This window comes from Hippichthys cyanospilos, chromosome 10 (genome assembly GCF_059441005.1).
Source record: "Hippichthys cyanospilos isolate Australia breed blue-spotted pipefish chromosome 10, RoL_Hcya_1.0, whole genome shotgun sequence".
Lineage (NCBI taxonomy): Eukaryota > Metazoa > Chordata > Actinopteri > Syngnathiformes > Syngnathidae > Hippichthys > Hippichthys cyanospilos.
In genome coordinates this window covers 12,024,524-12,044,542 of record NC_142378.1, presented here as the reverse complement: position 1 = coordinate 12,044,542, position 20,019 = coordinate 12,024,524, and the positions used below count along the sequence as shown (strand labels likewise).

At 36.7% G+C, this 20,019-nt stretch overlaps 2 protein-coding genes across 3 annotated transcripts; one reads left to right on the top strand and one right to left on the bottom strand.

Annotated features, from left to right (window-relative positions):
- Positions 1–2,871: 2,871 nt before the first annotated feature.
- On the bottom strand, positions 2,872–19,893 carry lsm4 (LSM4 homolog, U6 small nuclear RNA and mRNA degradation associated). 2 transcript variants are annotated; one of them, XM_088424855.1, is made up of 5 exons: positions 19,650–19,893; positions 4,789–4,830; positions 4,515–4,613; positions 3,982–4,159; positions 2,872–3,268 (listed from the first exon to the last, which is right to left on the bottom strand). In XM_088424855.1, exons 2-5 carry the CDS (start codon positions 4,789–4,791, stop codon positions 3,165–3,167), a joined length of 384 nt encoding a protein of 127 aa, XP_088280981.1. In that variant the 5' UTR covers positions 4,792–4,830; positions 19,650–19,893; the 3' UTR covers positions 2,872–3,164. The 2 variants fall into 2 exon arrangements, with proteins under 2 accessions (XP_088280981.1, XP_088280980.1); XM_088424854.1 differs by lacking the exon at positions 19,650–19,893 and adding an exon at positions 5,221–5,362.
- On the top strand, positions 6,578–17,973 carry LOC148417095 (pyroglutamyl-peptidase 1-like). The gene is made up of 5 exons (XM_088424853.1): positions 6,578–6,769; positions 8,949–9,001; positions 10,949–11,065; positions 12,768–13,000; positions 14,180–17,973. Exons 1-5 carry the CDS (start codon positions 6,736–6,738, stop codon positions 14,373–14,375), a joined length of 633 nt encoding a protein of 210 aa, XP_088280979.1. The 5' UTR covers positions 6,578–6,735; the 3' UTR covers positions 14,376–17,973.
- Positions 19,894–20,019: the final 126 nt, after the last annotated feature.

Below are 20,019 nucleotides of genomic sequence, written 5' to 3'. Positions count from 1 at the left end.
ATCATGTGATGTGGCCTGTGATGTCAGGTTTCTATAGAAATGTGGCGGAAATGGAAGGTGTTCATTTGTTGGTGCTGTTGTGGAAATTGGTTGCTTTAGCCATCATTGGAAATATGTTGGGGTTTGCAGACTATGGTTGAAAAATTTCACATACTAAGACACACATGCATGGACATTAACTGAAATGAAAAATAAATAAAAATGAATCAAACCATCATGACTGTTCACTCTAGCTAGAAAAGGATTGGGCCAAGGTTGAATACATAAGGAATGAGAGGAGGCATGGAATGAGGAAAGAAACATTGTGCACAAAGGCAGAGATTAGATGCTGCTCTATAAATGTGTCGCATCTTGTTATACTTTGTGCTCATTGATAAAAATAGGTCTTAATTCTGCAGAGAATGATGACGTGTGCAGCCTCTCTGCATCAGCAACCACCAGTGTGTGTGTGTGTGTGTGGGGGGGGGGGGGGGGGGGGCATTGTGGTTACCAAGGCAACACAAGGAGTATGACGCAGGTAAGAGCAGCAGATAGGAAGGAAACTGATGATTGGCTGTTAACTTCAAAAATAGAGGGAAGAGGACAGAGTAGCCTGGCACTGCCACTGAGACCCTGAAATGGTTATATATATATATATATATATATATATATATATATATATATATATATATATATATATATATATATATATATATATATATATATATATATATATATATATATATATATATATATATATATATATATATATATATATATATATATATATATATATATATATATATATATATATATAATGTGTATAACTACAATCAAATCCTGCTCAACTGCAATATAGAACATGAGACTGCTAACACAAACACAAATTCTAGTTTCTAACATTATGTTATATATGCTTACCAGTCAGCAAGGGCAGCTCAATGGCAGACTGGTTAACACACTCGCCTCATATGCAGAGATCAGTTTCGCTTCCAGCTCTGGCCGTCCTTTATGGAATTTGCATGTTCCCCCAGTGCCTGCGTGGGTTTTCTCTTGGTAGTCCGGTTTCAAGATTCAAGAGTTTTATTGTCATGTGTACAGTATTGTAGAGAAGTATTGTCACATGCATAGCATGAAACCACATGGAGAAATTCTTACTCTGTTCACATCAGCGAACCGAAAACGGCCGTGGCGGTGGGTGCCATCATGCTAAACATGGCTAAACATTAGTTTTCAACGTTGGCCCAAAGTAAAAACAGTCAAATAAGGAGGATAATTTAACATGGGACATCGGCCATTAGATTGATTCATAATTTTGCAATTTTTTACTGCTGTGGTATGCCCGTCTACTATGCAATAATTGAATTTTACTTATGGTCCACTGTTTTCCCTCAAAAATCTGGAGGGTTGCCATTTTTCCACGAAAAAAAAGTGAATAAGTATGTGATGCTCAATCACTTGGTGCGCAAATCAGTTCACAACTCCTTTTCAGCAATGGCAGTTTTGCTCAGTGTGTGCGAATTATTACCCATTAAAATTGTAAAAGTATACTTATACTGTATATCCTTTTGAACATAGGTGTCCCAATATCAGTCCCCAAAAAATTGTTGTATTATGCATTGAATTGTATTGGTCCTATAACTTTACATCCAAAATCTCCTATATTAGCACTTATAATGTACAAGCAGTCAATTCCAGGAATTGCTTTCTCTTCAATCCAGCAACAACAAATTCTATTTTTTATCATTTTCTCATACCTACCTTACATACCCTGTCAACAATTGTTCTTTGTTTGAATAGTCTCACTTGCCTTCATCCCTTCTAACACTTCATGCTAAAAATAAAAGCATGTATCATTATAAAAGGCAGACAACCCTCAGTGTCAATTGCATGCAGGTAGTTTCTATTGCACTGCAGTTTTAAATTGTAATGTCAGCATTTAACACTAGATGGCAGATTGGCTTAGTTGTGCTGATAGGGGTCTTGCCCCGAGACTAAAATATGAGTTGGCCTAAAATATTTTTGGGTGGATTTGGTATAACGGACAGGCCAATCATAGTAGCAAAGAATTGTTTGAAATGATGAGGGTTATGGTATTTTTTTGTTGTTGTTTGGGGGGGGGGGGGGGGGGGTGTTGAGTTATTTCTCTTAATTTTGGTTGGCTGTTCAGTAGCTTTGAAAATGTCTCGCCTTGAATAATGAATCCTTTATTCATGCATTGAGAAATGCATTGTGAGGACTGGGAAAAACAGAGGGAATTTGGTTACACATACTCGGTAGAAAGTACGAGGTTCTATGTGTAGCGCGTCGGGACCACATCCATTACTTGTGTTGCTCAACTACTGTAAATGCATTGGGAAAACAAAAGCTCTTGTGACAGCTGGTGGACAGATAAGGAATGACATACAGGCAATGACTACATTATTGCATGTATGTCTTGTACTATAAAATACTGTACTGCACTTCGTGAATGAAAATTGTCTTATGTAATAATATGATTTATGCCAAGAGGTAATTAAAGCAAAGCCGCTGATAACCTGCTTGATGAAATTGACAGCACAACTTTAAACAAAAGTTCATTTTATTTTAAGGTTCTCACGTACATAAATTATCACTCTTGTAGTAACAAAAGAAAAACAACTTTATGAACTTGACAGAAGGAGAATATTTTTTATTTTTTCCTCATCACAAATCCTTCCCCAAGTGCTTGCAGAAATGTTAATGATCAAGATCATCTAATTAACGTCTTCACCTGCTGTGACGCACCGGTAACATAAAAACACATCAGATCGATGAAAGAGATAATCACAGAAGGGAAATAAGAGGGAAATAGTATGCATGCAAATTAATTTGCGGCCGTGCTGTAAAAACCAACTCAAAGAGACAAGCTGATAAAATGCAACTAAAAACCAAAATGTTTATTCCAGTGCATCACATGACAGAAAACGGTAACGTGTATAAAGAAACTAAACATGTTAACAGTAATTTTAACAATAAACATTCTGTCAGGTGGGAGTGATAAACTGAGATAAAGTTATTAAAAAATGATATCACCATTGTTCTGGTAGAAAAAGCAAATAAAAGTAAACCAGGACCTCAAGTTTCAGCTTGACTACTTAAGTATTGGTTGTATATTTGTGTACTGAGGAAGAGGATCTTATGTGTGTTGCTGATCATACATCATGTCAATGCTGGTTTTTCAACCCTTGTGGTTTGCCTGCTTTCTTATCAGGTTGTTGCTGACCTCGTCCAGGGCCGCTCATTCCTCTGCCTCGACCGCCAAACACACCTTGCGAGAAAAGAGACAGGGGAGAATGCTCCTTTAACAAAACAAACTAGTATGAAGGAATCATTGAATTCAATGACAAACTACAACTTATTATTACTAGTTTTCACAGCATAATCAGCAAAATAAATACACAAAAAACAGAACAAAATGACTAACAACTGCTTTGATAAATAATATATATAATGCTTTTGTCAACATAAGCAGTGAAAACCAAAAATCTAAGCATTTTTATGTCTATTTGTCACATTCTAGGTTAACTCAATTGATTTGGGGAATGCAGTATGACGCTTTTTTCTGATTACTTGGTATTATGTAATTTACTGGAAGTGTTGCTATGATTTGCGAAATTAAAAATGTAAATTGACTTGTTTTACTTTTAACTTAATGAGTATCCAAAGTCAGCTGGGATAGGCACCAGCAAGCCTGTGACCCTAGCGATGATAAGCAGCTCTAGAAAATGGATGGATGGATTAATGAGTATCAGTGTCTCCCTCTTGCAACACACCTGATCAGGACAGTTAAAAGGCTTGCACAGAGCTTGCTCATCATTTAAATCAGGTGTGAAGGGTCAGGATGCAGCTCTAGAGTAACCATAGTTCCATATCCCCGACTCAAGTATTAATCAACGATTTTTTTTTAACTTAAAAAACAAAACAAAAAACAAGTTAGGGGCCATTTCCCAACTTTGAACTTGTACTGTACATGGAGCTCACCTCGAGCAGCTCCTCTTCCTTTGCCCTGTTGTTTGTTCTGCTGGGCACCACCCCGCCCTCGACCCTTCGACACCACCTCCTCTTTCACCATGTCGATGATCTCGTCTGGGATTCGCAGATACTTGATGGTGCTTCCTCGGATGTAGCACTCGGGCATCCGCCAGAACTTGTCACCATCCTATGAGAAACAAATGAAGGTTAGGATTATATGGGATGAACCAACACTAATTAGCACATAACTGAGAAGCAGAATTTTACACTTTTTTGAGTTTCCCAAATTTTAAGCAAATATAAATCTGAAAAGTGTGTCTTCAGCCCCCCGTACTCTGATACTGCTAAATACAGTGCAATCAATGGCCGTCAGAAGTCACTTAATAAGTAGATAGCCGTAAATGTTAGAAAAAACAGACTTGTGATTGAGCACCTTTTTAAATTGTGAAAAAAAATGTATACTATGTCCCGGAAATCCTGAGGGACGTTGACGCAAAATATTAAGCAATAAAGTGCTGAGACAAAGAAAGGCTCATTTATACCCGAGAGGTGCAAATGACTTCTCTCAAGTTGATGTTCATCCAGTTGTCACAGCTGACCAGGTGGCCGTTGTATGTCTCACCATTTTTCAATTCCACCAACTGTGGAGAAAATGAACAAAAGGGGGAAAAATAACGTGCTGCTGCTCTTTGTTTTCCTCATAATATTATGATTTTTTAAAAAAAAACATGATTCAACTTTAGTGATAAGTGTTATGTTTCTATTTCACTTTCTGTGCTATTGGGCAAGTGTACACAAGAATCAATTCAGCCTCACCATCGGATGGTTCTGGGCAGTCTTCAACAGAGACAAAGGCAGCTGCAAAATAAGAATATGTATATATACATATATGCTTTAACAAACTTACCATGCGTACATAAAACAAATAATACGTTTCCATGTGACCATTAGATATTAGAAACAATAAAATCAGATGCGCTATTCCAATCAAGTCATTTTGTTCCCAACCTAGCTGTTGCCACACAGATTCTGAAACGAGACGATAGTCGCTAGCTTTTGGCAAATCTAGAATTGATTCTTAGATCATTTTTACACTGTTAAGACTTTACAGCTAACTAGCTAGCCACCGAGCAGTTTTTATCGCTGCCATGCAGCAGCCGCACAAACTTCCCATCATGCACACTGCACAACATATTTTTGCGTTAGGATTGCATTACATTTCATATAACATCACACTCAGTTACGTACCATTGTGATGGTCTATGTTTAAGATTTTTAATCCGACTTTCAGACGTATAAGCACTCTTCTCGTCTTCTCTTCGCCTTCTTCTTTGAAAGTGTTTAAAGGTTGATTAAGACTACAATGTCAACTGCTGCCCCCCACAGTCCTAAATGGGTAGCATAATACAAAAAACGTTAGGACGGGGAATTATACAAATTTGTCTTAGACAGATGTGCTGGCCCATTCGAAGATTAGATAGGTTTAAAACAAGTACATATTTTTAAATTATAAGTAATTATTACACTATACAATTACAAGTGTACAATGACACTAAATGAATTCTATTCAATTCTATTCTATTAATATAATTATAGCCAGTTTTCTTTTTGAGCAAACGAAACTATTTTATGATGTATGCTGCTGTGATTTATAATAATGTTTCTACCCAATTCTTTAATAAAATAATATAGAATCGTAATTTATGCAAAACTATTCATTTAACAATTTCTTTTATTCCATTGCGTTACTAAGCAAATGAATTATTTTCTTTTTAATGCAGTATTTACAAAATATGTATGTGATTAACCAAACTTTTAGTGAGACTAGTCAATCTAGACATTCCAGATCTTAAAAATTGCACAGTCTATGGTTGTAAAATGCATGACGTCAACAAGTAGTAAAATTCAGCACAAAAATTGTGCTGTAAAGTTTAGAGCATCTGAAATGGGCGTAAATGTTATCATATATTTTATACATATAAAAATACATATATAAATGACAAGTATGTTTTCATCGTGTGAGTACAGCAGGTAGTACATTTGAGCAACCAGTTTTAATGATAAACTATGTTTTGTTGTCTTTGATTTCTACGGAAAATGGGTATTTTCGCCTGCATTGCAGCAGTGAAGTAGTAACGTGACTCGCCCCAACTTGCAATGTTGTCAAGTTTTGAGACATCGCTTGGGACAAAATATGACTGGAAAGAAGACAGTTAAACACTGCGGCATTACGAAAACAATCACGAGGATGCAATAAGCAGAATTTGCAGATTAGCCTGTCAAAATGAATGAAATGAATGGATGAATGAATGAATGAATGAATGAATGAATGAATGAATGAACGGGACAAAACCGCTATTTCTTAACTATCTCTTTCCTGAGTTTTTTTTTTCCTCCGATAATACAGTATTTCTCTTTATTAAATCGGGTAGCATAATATGAATGGGGGCTAGAATGCATTAAAGACACTTCAATGGGGCAGATAAAATATGACGAAGCTGTAGAAACAAACTAATCGTAACTACTGTAGTGTGCAATTTTGTTTTGTGACTTGACACGTTTCAGCTGCCATAGCTTTGCTGGTTACGTCTGCGGTGACGTCACCTCATCGCCTCCTAGCCGTGAATGTTGGTGGTCGGCAGTCGGTGGTTGTGTTGGCCCTTTGGTTGCACGAAGAGGGGGTCAACGGAGGAGACTTTATGGTCTTTCTGCACAACACAAACCGAATAGAACACCGAAACACTCGACGTCTTACGACGGGAAATGGACAACAGTAAACGGACTGTGGTCGTTACAGGTGTGTCCCGTTTTTTTGTTGTTTTTGCTCCTTTTTTATCGAGTCTCGCGGCAAGCTAGCCATCGGGTGCAAGTAGTAGAAAAGTTGTTTGTTTGATGACAGCTTCTCCAACGCAAATGGCGTCGGTCTGTTTTTGCTCTACTCGGCTCCTTTTGCAGGCAGCATAAAGTCGCTTTTCAACACCGCAAAACTGATTGCATGGCCTGCTTTTCGCATATGTGGCTACAATGTCAAATAACAACCAATTTGCAGGCGACTGGTGTAATTATTCGATCTGGCAAACAAAGTTTTATGGTAATGTACTTGTAATTACACTAGTTTGTTACAAATGCGTAATCAATAATCATGTTCCTCCAAGTTTCTATTATAATCATCTGCAAGGATTAAAAAAAAAAAATCCGTGTCGTCGCTGTAATACTACTACTATTGTAGCAGCTGCTGCCACAACAACTACTGTACTTGTACTACTACTATTAGTGGTGCCGTACTACCACTTCGACTTTAAACGTTGTGGCGAAGCTTTTAGTAGACGAGAGACATTCCTGTTGATGACCAGTAAGGGCGTGAATGACATCACTCGCAATGACTGCAAGCTGGTTTGAAAGTAAATAACTGCGGTTTTCCAACAGCTGTTGATTTTATACGTTGACATGTAGCACATACAAAAATAATGATTCAAATCCCTTGACACATTTACCCCTCTGGCTTGCTTGAAAATGTTAGCCTTCTTCATGAATATTTCCTTAGGTTGCATGCTTGGCCGAGGACACACGAACTGGTTTCATGGAATTTGTCAATTCCTCCAATATTTTCATTAAATAAAATAAATTACCTAATACCTGTTATAGTACAAACATTAGGCACAATGCAAAAACAATAATAAAATTCAAATGTAAGGTAGATTATAGAATATGGATGCCAATTCACTAGTACACGACATCACCGATGTCACCGAAACCACAGCTGTTGTAACAAGCTGCAGACGTGTGTACTTTTAACACTTTTTTTAGAATGTATTATTTGCCCTGAGGGTTGGGCAAAGTGAATATCACTGACTTGTATATTGGTCTCTCTTTCAAAGTCTTTAAAGGTCACTGATTTATGATCTGACACTTGAATCATGTTTTGTAACTATGCAACTGCTTTGCAACGCTTGAAATAAAATAGCAAATGGTGCAGTGGAATTACACAAGATTCCTTTTCGTGAGCAGACCCAAATACATTGTATCTATATCGTTCGTTAATTGAACATCAACGTGAAAGAACGTCTGGACGTTAAAGTGAAGAGAAGTAGCACGGGCAGTGACTTGACTCTATTTCCAGACACAAAGGCGTCCCAGCTGATGTTAGATGTATAGGATGCCTGGGAACGGCCTCTCCACAATAGCTTGCCGGCTGGCAACTAGCGACCCCTCGCTCTGCTCCTATTCAGCAGCCTGTCAGACAGACTGATCCTCCCTCCACCCAACCCCCAGAAACCCACTGACCCTTAGAGTAGTGGTGGAGGCGACTTGGCTATAGATCCCAATATAAACAAGGCTGTGCGAGGAAATCTCTTGCATCTGTCGCTGTTAGTTTAGCAGCCCATATGAAAAATTATTTGTACAGAGATAAATAGATTAATGTTAAATATGAATATGAAATATGAATGTATGAATCTGTTTTATTTTGAAAGGGTAAAACAATGCTACATGCGCCAATTAAATTAAATATACAGTCAAGCTTAAGCAGACTTAAAAGAGGGGACTTAATCTTACAAATAGATTGGAATCGCCAAAGTTGTTTGACTTTAAACTCAAAAGTTACAATGAGGAAAAAATAGATGTTATTGTTATGTTCCAATGCTGCTACTTCTGTTATAGTTCATCGTCGTATAAAACAACTAAGAAAAACTCATTCATGATCGTATCTGCTGTTGCTGTGTACAAAATTGATGCTCACTATGCAGATTGTTACTTTACTACGTTAGAGTAGATTAGTGATAGTCAAATACAGCAACTGCAAAGGACTCAAATTCCTTCATAACCTGAGGATTTTTGATGACTAAGACACTTAATGTGTTAGGTTTGGTGATAACATATCAAAAGAAAACAAATGAATTCCAGAGTGTGACACAATCAAATGGGACCACGTTTTGCACTCAAGCAGTTGAAGTAAAGTAACGGTCAATATTTTGCAGGTTTTGGGCCATTCGGAGAGCATACAGTCAACGCAAGCTGGGTTGCAGTACAGGTGAGTTTAACCACTATTAATCCGCATCAAAATGTACAGCCATGTGCATATTTTTGCTAAAAGATTACATTCAGCTTACATTCTGTGTTAGATACATTTTTAATTTCATTTGTAAATAATGGGCCGCATGCAATACAGTATTCAAAGCATAAGTTTGATCTTTTAAGATGAACATCGCACGATGCCAGCTTCACACTATACAGAAGTGCATCGCAGGTGTCCCGAGGTCCTGTTGGGGCTACTAACAGTGTGTGTGTTTGTTGGGTTAGAGGTGGGGGGTTTTTTGGTTGTCAGGGTGTCTAGACAAACTTGATAAGGATATTAAAGGCAAACAAAAGGCAGCTTTGTGTCAGGGTCACAGACATGGTCAAACGAGCCTCCTTTCGGGGCAGTGGGGGTCAGTGTCCAGGGCTATTTGTCCTGCAACGAGATGAGGGGAGGAGTAGGGTGTTTTGCCTGTGAATTTGACACACATTTGTCTTGTCTTTGCCTGAATGCCCATTTAAAATATTTTTTTTATGTATTGATTTTTAGGTAATTTTATCATTGATTTCACTTTTGCTTCAAAACATTGTTTGGCGCTCTGCACAATTACTGCATTACTTTTCTTGATATTGTTTGTATTTTTAAAATCAATTTGAAAAAAGGCACTCATCAGTCATGCGTGCATTTTACAGTTAGAGTAGGAGTGGGAGAAATGATTTGTAATCTATGCTAAAAAATGTCAAAGTTGGATTTCCCAAGCTACACCCTACCCCAAAATAACTTGCAGCATCATAATAATAAAGATGCTTATTTTGCAAACATAACAAGCCATCTGAGTGAAAAACTCTTAATTGCATTAGCTTTGCCTAAATAAACTGATCATTGAACCGATGTGTGATCAGCTCAGGTGTTGGTGCGTAGCCAAATGTGGCCTCAGCTGCTCTTCGTAGTTCCTTTTGTTATCACAATGAATGTTACATTTAAGTTAGAGGTGCCATGATTGAGCTTTTCTGACAATCATCAGGCAAGCAAAAAAAATCATAGGACTCAAACGCTGAAGAGTTGGCTGTTACTCTAACGCCGGTCAATTGTGAGATCTGATCAATAAACACTGCCCATGCGGTGTGCATGTGTTATGAATACCAGCTCGCACTGTGCAAGACTATTCGAGTCGAACCCACCCCTCAAGAGTTGGTAGCCCGGGTGGCAGTCTGCTTGCACTGGACTGTCAATAAGCTTGGTGGACAGTGGTAACATGGTTCAAGTCTCAAATAGGACCTAAATTCTAAGCTAGAATGTGTTCCCGCATTTATGTGACAAGTGACTTTTGACGTGCTGAACTAACATGCTGTATGAACAATGAAAGTTAATGTAATCTTTTGTATTATACTTGATAAGAATATAAATAATAATCAGTTATATCCTACTTTACAGTGTGTCCAGTTTTTTATTGTTTCATTCCTTCACTCTGTTACACTTGATAAAAGAATTGATAAGGAATCAAAGTGATAAGCAGTACTGATAGGATCGATAGATGGAACTGTAATCACTAAATTGTTGTGAGTTCCCATTCCTAGTTTAGTATGCACCCCTCTTCTTGCCCAATGTCAGCTCAACTAGGCTCCAGTTCACTGAAGGTCATATTCAAGACAAGAGGTATAGAAAGTGGAAGAACAGATAGAAGTTATAGTTATAAAGCAATAAATATAAAATCATGAAAGTGTAAAGCTAAGCACAAATATTGTTTTAAAAGAAAGAAGTAGTCACACAGCTAGAAAAACAAATACAGAAAGAACATAAATAGCCATCAATGTGAGATTGATGATCCACAATCCTCAATTACAATCATTGAATTGTAATGGGAACCTGAGGTAATGAGAAATTACCACCAATAAGTAGAATTCATAAACAGAATATTCTGGCCCATCATGTGAACGTGAATGAATGTCTTTTTGTGGCTAGGAGCTGAAGAAGCTTGGGCTCGGCACTGAAGTGGACTTGCAGGTCTACGAGGTTCCTGTAGAGTACCAAACTGTGCAGAGTTTAGTTCCATCATTATGGAAGAAGTATCATCCAACGGTAAGTTGAATTAGATTGCTCTTGTCAAGCCTGTCAAATTATATATCTCTATTCTATTCTATTCTATTCTATTCTATTCTATTCTAAGTTTAGTCTAAGTTTAGTCTAGTTAAGTCGAGTGTTTGACTAATCAAATGAAGCCACTTTTCCATTATTATTTTGGTTCTTTCTTTCTGGCAATTTCAGTGCATTTGGAATCAGAAAGAAAATAAAAAACAGCCATGAGCATTTCCCACTCTTGTCAGTGGACTTAAAAGCCTGACATATGGGACATTTTTTGCCATGCTGCAAAAGGTTGATGATGTATGTTGACTTAGAGGTGGAGGAAAAAAGAAGCGATACATCACAATCTCGTGGCATTGCAAACACAAAAGAGCGAAAATTGCATTACCTTTAGAGGAAGGAATGTCATGTTTTGAACGTACATTTCAGAATAAATATCTTATAAAGTTTTAAAAAATAATGTTTTGTAAATATGTCCATTTAAAATAAAACAGGAAAGCTTTACGTGTTTTTTGTTCCTTCTAGCCTATTTTTAATTCATCATTTGGATCTTGAAGGTAACACACAAACACAAAATTGAGTGAATTGGTTTTATTCTTGTCTTATTTGGTCGCTATGATCTCTCTGAATGTATTTGTTGTAATAGTGCCCACTTTGAGACATTGGCATCTACAGCCTCAGTATGCTTGCCTAGTTGAGTCAACTGCCATGTTATCATCTGTATGTGTGAGGCATATTTCCTGCCAGCTGGGTGACCATTTTTAAAGAGAATCAGACCATCTTAAACTTACTAAAGTTTTAAAGCATCTGAATTATAATGGGATCACACATTCATCTGACTTTTTTTTGTAAATGAACAACAGATATTATTGATGTGTAAAAGAATATTTGTCAAGCATAAGAAATACCAAAAATATACATTATATTTAGATTCGCTCTTAGGTGCGATTGTGAATGTTTTGTCTTTTTGTGTTCTGCGATTGGCTGGCACCAAGTCCACAGTGTCCCCCTCCTGCTGCCCAAAGACGGCTGGGATAGGCACCAGCAAGCCAGCGATCCTAGTGAGGATAAGCGGCTAAATAAAATGGATGGATGGACTCTTAGATCCTGAAAATGTCCATCCTTTTCAGTAGAATTTCCTTTTTGATGTTCAAAAACTTGAAATTACATATTTCACTATCTATTAAATGTTTATATTGTTTCCTGGGGCTCAGTTCTGTGGTACTATATTTACTTCCTGTGAAATTTGAAATTGAAAGCAGTCTTACTTAATCGTCCAACTCATTAACAGTCAAGACGAACGAGTGTAAACAACCACAACTGTTCATCTGTTTTGAGACAAAATGGCATGTTGACTGAAGTGTAGTTATAAACACATCATATATGAACATGTTCTGAATAAAAATGACTATTATTCCACACACAAAATTAAAAATGGTGTAGCAGTTACTCATGAACTGCCTTGGTTTTAACACTAATTCACTTGGCGTTGAGTCGTTGATGATGTTAAACTCGATCCTAATAGATCCAGTAGTTGCATCTGATATACTATGAAACCAACTCAGTAACTTAATCAAGATGCAAGCCTGCGATGGAAAATAGTTGTGTTACAATGTGGTGCAGTAGTCATTCATTTAACACTTTTTTCTGCAAGTGCTACAGTACATTATTTTCTCTTTTTTTTGTTTCTATTTTCCAGCTGGTTGTTCATGTCGGAGTATCAGGCATGGCCACCACGGTCACATTAGAGAAGTGTGGCAGAAATCATGGCTACAAGGGCTTGGACAACAGCAGCTTCTGTCCTGATTCACAGTGTTGCATTGTGGGGGGCCCAGACTGTATTGACTCCGTTATTGACATGGAATCAGTCTGCAAGAGGGTGACTGCCTCTGGACTGGGAGTTGCTGTGTCTGTCTCTAAAGATGCTGGAAGGTATTTTTCAGTTTATTTTCATCAAGTTAAAAAGAAATTGGTCATTGATGTGGGTTTTAATGGGTTGCTTTAACTTCTGAAGGAAGAAGTAAAAACTGCTTTAAAATATTTAAGTTGATTAAGCAAAGTGAGTACTTGTCAGAATTGAACACATATACAGTATAACTAGTTGTACTGATCAATATATGTGTCTAATTTATCAAACTTTGGAACTACATCTGTAGTGGCTTTACTTGGCATGTATTATTCAGCAGCTAGATCAGGTAACATAATCTGTTTTCTTTCTGGCTCGTCTAACCAGAAAATGATGTCACCGAAGACGGTGCGCATCCATATAAATGTTAACAAAATAAACAGTGTTTTGCAAAAGTAATTTTATCACGGGTTATCAATAAGGTGCTTAATGTTGAACTCAGTTAGTTTGAAAATGAGAATATACTGTCCCTGTCACGGCTGTTTGAATTTGAAGACCTAAAACCAAGTTACTAAAGGTTGTCTATAGTGACTGGTTACATTCTTGGATAATACAGCCCTACTTTTGGGGAAGTACTTTCTTTTATTTTAGGAAGCTCCAATACTGTCTTTAATGAAAGCCCGCTAACTACTAAATCAGTGTTTTTAAGCACAAAAATAGCATCAGCGAATGACAGCGAAGACAAGGAAGGGATCCACCGTATATGTCAAGATAGTCTTTTCATACAAGTAAAAGGCTATGCATTTTATGGCGGACTTGACCGCCGCAGACAATTGTAGTCAACCTATTTCTAAGGTTGACTTACCCGACTTGTTTGATATATTTTTTCCCCCCAAGCCCTTGAAAGGGTAGCCCCATTTGCCAACCACTGCTAGTGCCAGACATAACAAAACGTGTTTTCACATAACACTTGATTGTCATCCCTATGCACCTCCGCACAAGTCATTTTGAATAAAACCATTCAAATCCAAATAAATTCAATCTCATACAAGGCAATCTGTCTCTATTGTAGTGGAAATATATTAAAAATAGTATTATCGCTAGCGCCTGCTGTTAGTAATAGAGCACGGACCTCTACAAAACAAAAGTGAGTAAGTCTAAACAGGGCTGCTGGACTAGTTTGAAAAATCACCATGGATTTTGGAAATAACAACCTATATGACCCTAATCTTGTCGGCTTTACTCACCTGTCTTTTTCTTTTCAGATATCTCTGCGACTTCACGTATTACACGTCTCTGTACATGAGCCACGGTCGCTCGGCTTTCATTCACGTGCCTCCTCTTGGGAAGCCGTACAGCGGTGAAGACCTCGGCCGTGCGCTGCAGGCCATCATCCAGGAGATGCTGGAACTTCTGGATAACGCCAAGGAGAAGATTCACTGCCAGCAACACTTCCACTAAGTGACCTCTCGACGCAAGCCAGCCTCTCCAGCCACGCAAGACAAATTGCACTCGACCACAAGTAGCCAAGTTCTTTCTTCTTCGAACCCTGTCTGATAAATGCTTCAGTGTAGAACCTTTTTACTATCCGCTCTTGCTTTAATTTTCTATTTTGCCCCCTTAATAATGGAAAAAATCAGAGATTGTCCCATCTTAAATGATTTAGATATGTAAATGTGTTTAGATTTACCTCCAAAGCACACGAAGCTCTTTGTTCAAAAAAAACTATTTGCTACAAAGTGTAGCAGACTTGACACAGCATTACCCCAAATGTGGCTACTAGTATTGCACCTTATAGTGTTAGGGTTACTGACATGATTATGGAAGTCACATTTGGCAGCCTTAAATAGGTTGCTTTGGGAATTTTTCATTTTTACATTTCAAGATTTTTCCTGATTCATGTTATCAAAGCTTCCAAGTTACTTACGTTCATATTTTTGTCCATTGTCATTACATAAAATCACTAGTCAGAAGGTTTTTGGTGGGAAGTCTTATACGTCATTAAATAAGTATATTCATGTAGAAAACCTTTGCATAAAGCTTGATGTTCCTTTCATGCATTTTATCTTACCTTCGCTCCATTTTCTCTTATCTGTGCTATTTCACATTTGATGTTGAATTGTTTCTGGACTCTTTTTTCTTTATAAGAAGTTGTGGATTTACCTTCTTTTACAAAGGTGATTTAAAATTGTGAACGGGTTGGTTCCAGCTCACATTCCCTCAGTTTGTGGCCCATTTCTGACCAGTAGCTAATAATTCAACTCCCTGAGGTCTGATCAAAGGTTGTGCAATATGATGTTACCAGATCCCCACCTGTTTTGTTCGTTTACTAGGCTGCACAATTGTTTGAAAAAATAAATCATTGTGTTTGGTGTACTATATAACAAATAATAGTGTCGAGATTATAGTTTGCGGCATGGTGGTTAGCATGTACTCCTCATAGTTCTGAGGTTTGGTATTTGAACATGCCTTCCTATGTTGTTTGCATGGCTGCTTTGAGACTAAACTACACGTGTGTGAATGTCATTGTGAATGGTTGCTTGTCTGTATGTGCCCTGTGGTTAGCTGATGACAAACGCAGGGTGTACGCTTCTGCTCATCCATTGTTTGCTGGGATAGGTTTCAGCTTTCTTGTTGACCATGGAGGAGTGATATAGCAACAGAAGGGATGTAGAAACTTGATTCTTATATTTCTTAGATGTAAAGAAATGTGTAACGATTAACATTAAATCACTGCAATGAGTGGAAGGTGAATCAAGACCTCTTTAATGAAATGTTTTGTATAGGAACAGCAGTGTTCTTTTTTTTTCTTTTTCTCTTCTTTCTTCATCCTTTAAAATCAGTTGGCAATGTATAACGATTATCGCTTTCAAAATTGTGCAGCCTGGAGCCGTTTCCTTGTTTAAAGCTTTCAAAGGTCATTTATAGCTGCTTAGGTTACATAACAGTCAAATGATGAGTCAGATTTGGGCCAGAAATTATGGTTTCTGTAGCACTTTCTTGTTTTTCCACTTTTAGTTGATTGCTTTTACAGGAGTACACCCAACAAATTTGTTCCAGAAAACATTTACACTCAGAATCAATATTTTGTATGGCATAACTATACTACAAAATCCTGCCATAAATGTGGGCCATTGGTTGCAGATGAGATTTGTTAATCTGCGCACACACAGGAATGTCATTTTTGTAACACATTGATTTATTGTTGCAAAAATACACACCAATTAATATCCATCATTACTACCTTTTAGACTTGAAAAATATATATACAGTATAATTAAAATAAGATCGTCATCAAAAACCTGAACATTGTTTTTGAACAAAACAGTGTTCACTGCAAAATTGATTTAAAAATTAACTTTTCTAAGGGGTGTACTCAATTATATTGAGTATTACTACACTGTATGTAGCTTTACAGACTAACATTTGTTGTTAAAAAGGGGTTAGTTACCATTAATGCTCTATTTTGCGTCATTTTGCTCAGTAATGTTAACAAATGTAATAAATCCCCCAAGTCCATTGGTGCCGCTTAAAGGTTTGAATGTGATTTTCCAGGGCTTTTTTTTTTTTTTTTTGGTCTTCTGTTTAACCTCATATAACTGCCTTTACCTGACATTGGTGGTTCATCAGCATGACATCTGAATATTATTTTCTAACAGAGTTGTTGTGTATAGTTTGTTCAACCTGAATGTCCCAAATTGTGGAAACATTGAAGCTTTGAAGTAAATTGTTTTGGGTTGGCCGGAAACTTTTTGTGCTGCAGTTTACATCAGTACTTGAGAAATTGTTCACAGCCCTTGAAGATTTTCAGATTTTGTGATTTTTTTAACTACAGTTTAGTATATTTTGTTGTTGTTTTTTTTTTTTTAATAGACCCATATAAAACAAGCCTATCCTCACTATCAAACTTCTTTGTGGCATTGTTTATGTGCTACTTTGTGTTAGTTGATCATATAAAACCTAAAGCAAAATTAATTTATGGTTGAAAGGTAACAAAATGTGAAAACAGTTCAAGGGGTATGAATATTTTACAAGGCACTGTTATGCCTTCCCCTTCTAATTTAGCTTACCATGAGCTACGCCTGTCATTTTATTTTCTTTTTAGATATCAATAACCCGAAGCAGAACATGTACAATGCTTAACACATTTGTTAAATGTTAAACCACAACCCAATTTATGCTACAAGTGCCTACCCTAATTAACAGCACTGATAATGACCAAAATCATGTGTCTGTAAACCACTATGTAAAAGATGAACCAAAGTGGCATTTTAATGTTAAAAAAAAAAACGGTGCATTATTATCTCTTGATGAGGATGTGAAACTACAGTTATGTTATCAAAAAAAAAAATAATTTGGCGGTGGAAGGTTCTGGTTTGACTTAATTTCTAATTTCTTCTTGTCAGTCCAAATCCAGACACAATTCATTTTTAATTAATAATATCTTTCCTTTTCAAAGTAGCAAACGTTGAAATCGAAAGTGTTCACACAAATGCACTCCCATGATGCAGGATGTTCTGTTCTCATTTTTATGCCAGACGGTGAAATACATTTGTTAAGCACTGTACATTGAACCTCATTGTGTCATATGTTTAGCTGTTGATTGGACAAGTTTTCAGAATTGGTAGGTGCTAATGTTTAACGGGGTCTGGCATTGTGAGTGCAAGTATGTGAATGGGTCGTGCTGCACCTAATGACTGCTCACTATTGTATCGCTCGTGTGTTTCAAAGTGAATTCTCTCCCCTTTAACTTCTGTGCCTTGCTGTTATTTATTTTTGTTTGGATAAGGCCTTAAATGTTGGGTGGCCGGTCAGTTCAAAGATATATTTGGATATATTCCAGGCAAATGTGTGGCTACCTCAAAACTATTTTTTAATCTCAATGTGGGCGCAACATTATGACTGTGAGTTATTATAAGTACTGTACCTCTGTAAGGGAACAACCCATGAAAGGCCTGTTCTCTGCTTCTGACATCATCAAAGCACTGTTACAATAAGTAAGATTGGCTTTATAAGAGGAAAGGCTTTTAAATAAAGATAATTGAGATGTTAAAAATAACTGGTGTGTCACCTTTATTTCATTAATAAATCATTTTGCAACTGTTGTCTCACTATAATTGAATATTAAGCAAATTTTTCATATTTGAAATCCATCAAGTATAACAGTGCTAATTAATATTCTATAATTGTGAAAAAAATGGATGGATTGCATTATGGTAATATTCTATTTGAGAAGGTAGGTAAATTAGTGCAGTGAGTACTATATTTGATAATACAGTATAGGTAAACAAGTGAAGTGATTGTCAGTGTTGTACAAGTATAAATGGTGCACAGGTATTTGCAAAAGAATCACTGGCCAAGTTCAGTACATTTGTTTTTAGCCTAAAATATTTGCAGTCAATATTTGAGATCATTTTTTTAGACAATTATGTACATTTTTTTGAAGCAATAATTTCAAGTGTTTAAGTACAGCATTATTGATTAAACCTCTGCCTTATTTTTGGGTGAACACAGGTCTACGTGCTGGTTTATTGTTGTCATTATTGTAGTATTCTCGAAAGCCAAGTAATTTTTTATGTGGTGCTTGGTAGACGTCACGATTAAAGGATGATTAATCTTGTCAGTTGCACAGATGTGCAAATTTTGTGCGATTTTTTTTAAACGTAGATGTAAAGTCCATGTATTCCAATAGTTTGTTTTTAAACAAATGACTTAAATGGCACACAAAATGAAATATTTCAAGCCTTTATTTGTTTTAATTTTTGTGATTTTGTCAGGACATAAAAATAAAGAAATGAAGTAGTTCACAAAAAGAATACCATGACAAAGTTCATTCAAAATTGCAGGGTTCCTCCACCCCAATTTTGTTATATAATTACCAGAAATTAATGGTATAATTCTGGCTTAGACATCTTCAAAGTCATTATCCAGAAAACCATAATTTACATCCTCCATAAATAGAAAAGGTCTGGGTCTCAAAAGAAATTACATTAGGAATAGATGCTTGAAGTGCAAAGTGAAATTTCCAGTCGGTACTGGTTTGAAAAGGCTTGCCAATAGTTGGTATGAGTCCATTTAACAAGTACACAGTTGAGCTATCTACCAGCACTTTAGGTGGTATGCTGTTGATTAACTTTGAGAAGCATAATTTCACTTTTCACCTTGTCACCTGCCCACAAAGCCATAACTACCAATATCAGGTTTAATACTCATGGAATAACAGCATCGCTTGACTGGAACCCCAGCAAAGATTTATGGGGACCTGTCAGGAGACGCTTGAGGTAACAGAAACCCCGAAATACAGATGACCTGAAGGACAATACTAAAGCAAATAAAGCCATTATAACACCTGAATGGTGCCAAAGGCTAATCATCTCATCCCACACTGCCTTGATGCTGTAATTAAGGCAAAAAGAAGTCCAACAGTGCACCAGGGCATGCTACTGTAATAGATTTTTTTAAAGCCAATACTTTTGTGATTAATATATTTTTAACTATAATTTTTTAAAATACTTGTTTACTTGTTGTATTTTTGTTCCATAAAACTCAAAATTTAAACGACTAAAAGTTTAAATGTTTCAATTTGTGTAAACTATTAAGACATACACATTTCACTTTGAAACAAAGTGTTATAATCAAAACTGACACGAAAAAGGCTTGAAATAGTTCAACTTGTGAGCTAATATGACAAACAAGTTTCACTTAAATATTGAAAAAAAAAACGTTCAATTTTACCTTTTTTCAGCCACCTCTTTTGTCCTTGCATTATTTTCCTTTTTTTGTCATGTTTAATCTAACGGCTATGATCCATCAATGAGTGATTCAATTTGCACTGCTGTATTTATAGAAAGAAAAGCACGCCAACATGAATCATGTCGTTTGTTGAGTGCAATATGTTGTTGGGAAGTCTGACTACACAGCAACTTTTTAGATACATTTACAATTTTGTAAAAGTCATAAATTTCGACCAAACTGAGCGTATTCTCCTTTCTCCCAATTGAGCACCATTGCAGTGATGTCACACTGAAACACGGAGAAGCTGCCTCACTCGCGTGACTTTGATGTTAGCCTCGCAAAGGTTTTTTGGCGTTTGTCTCGACATCCG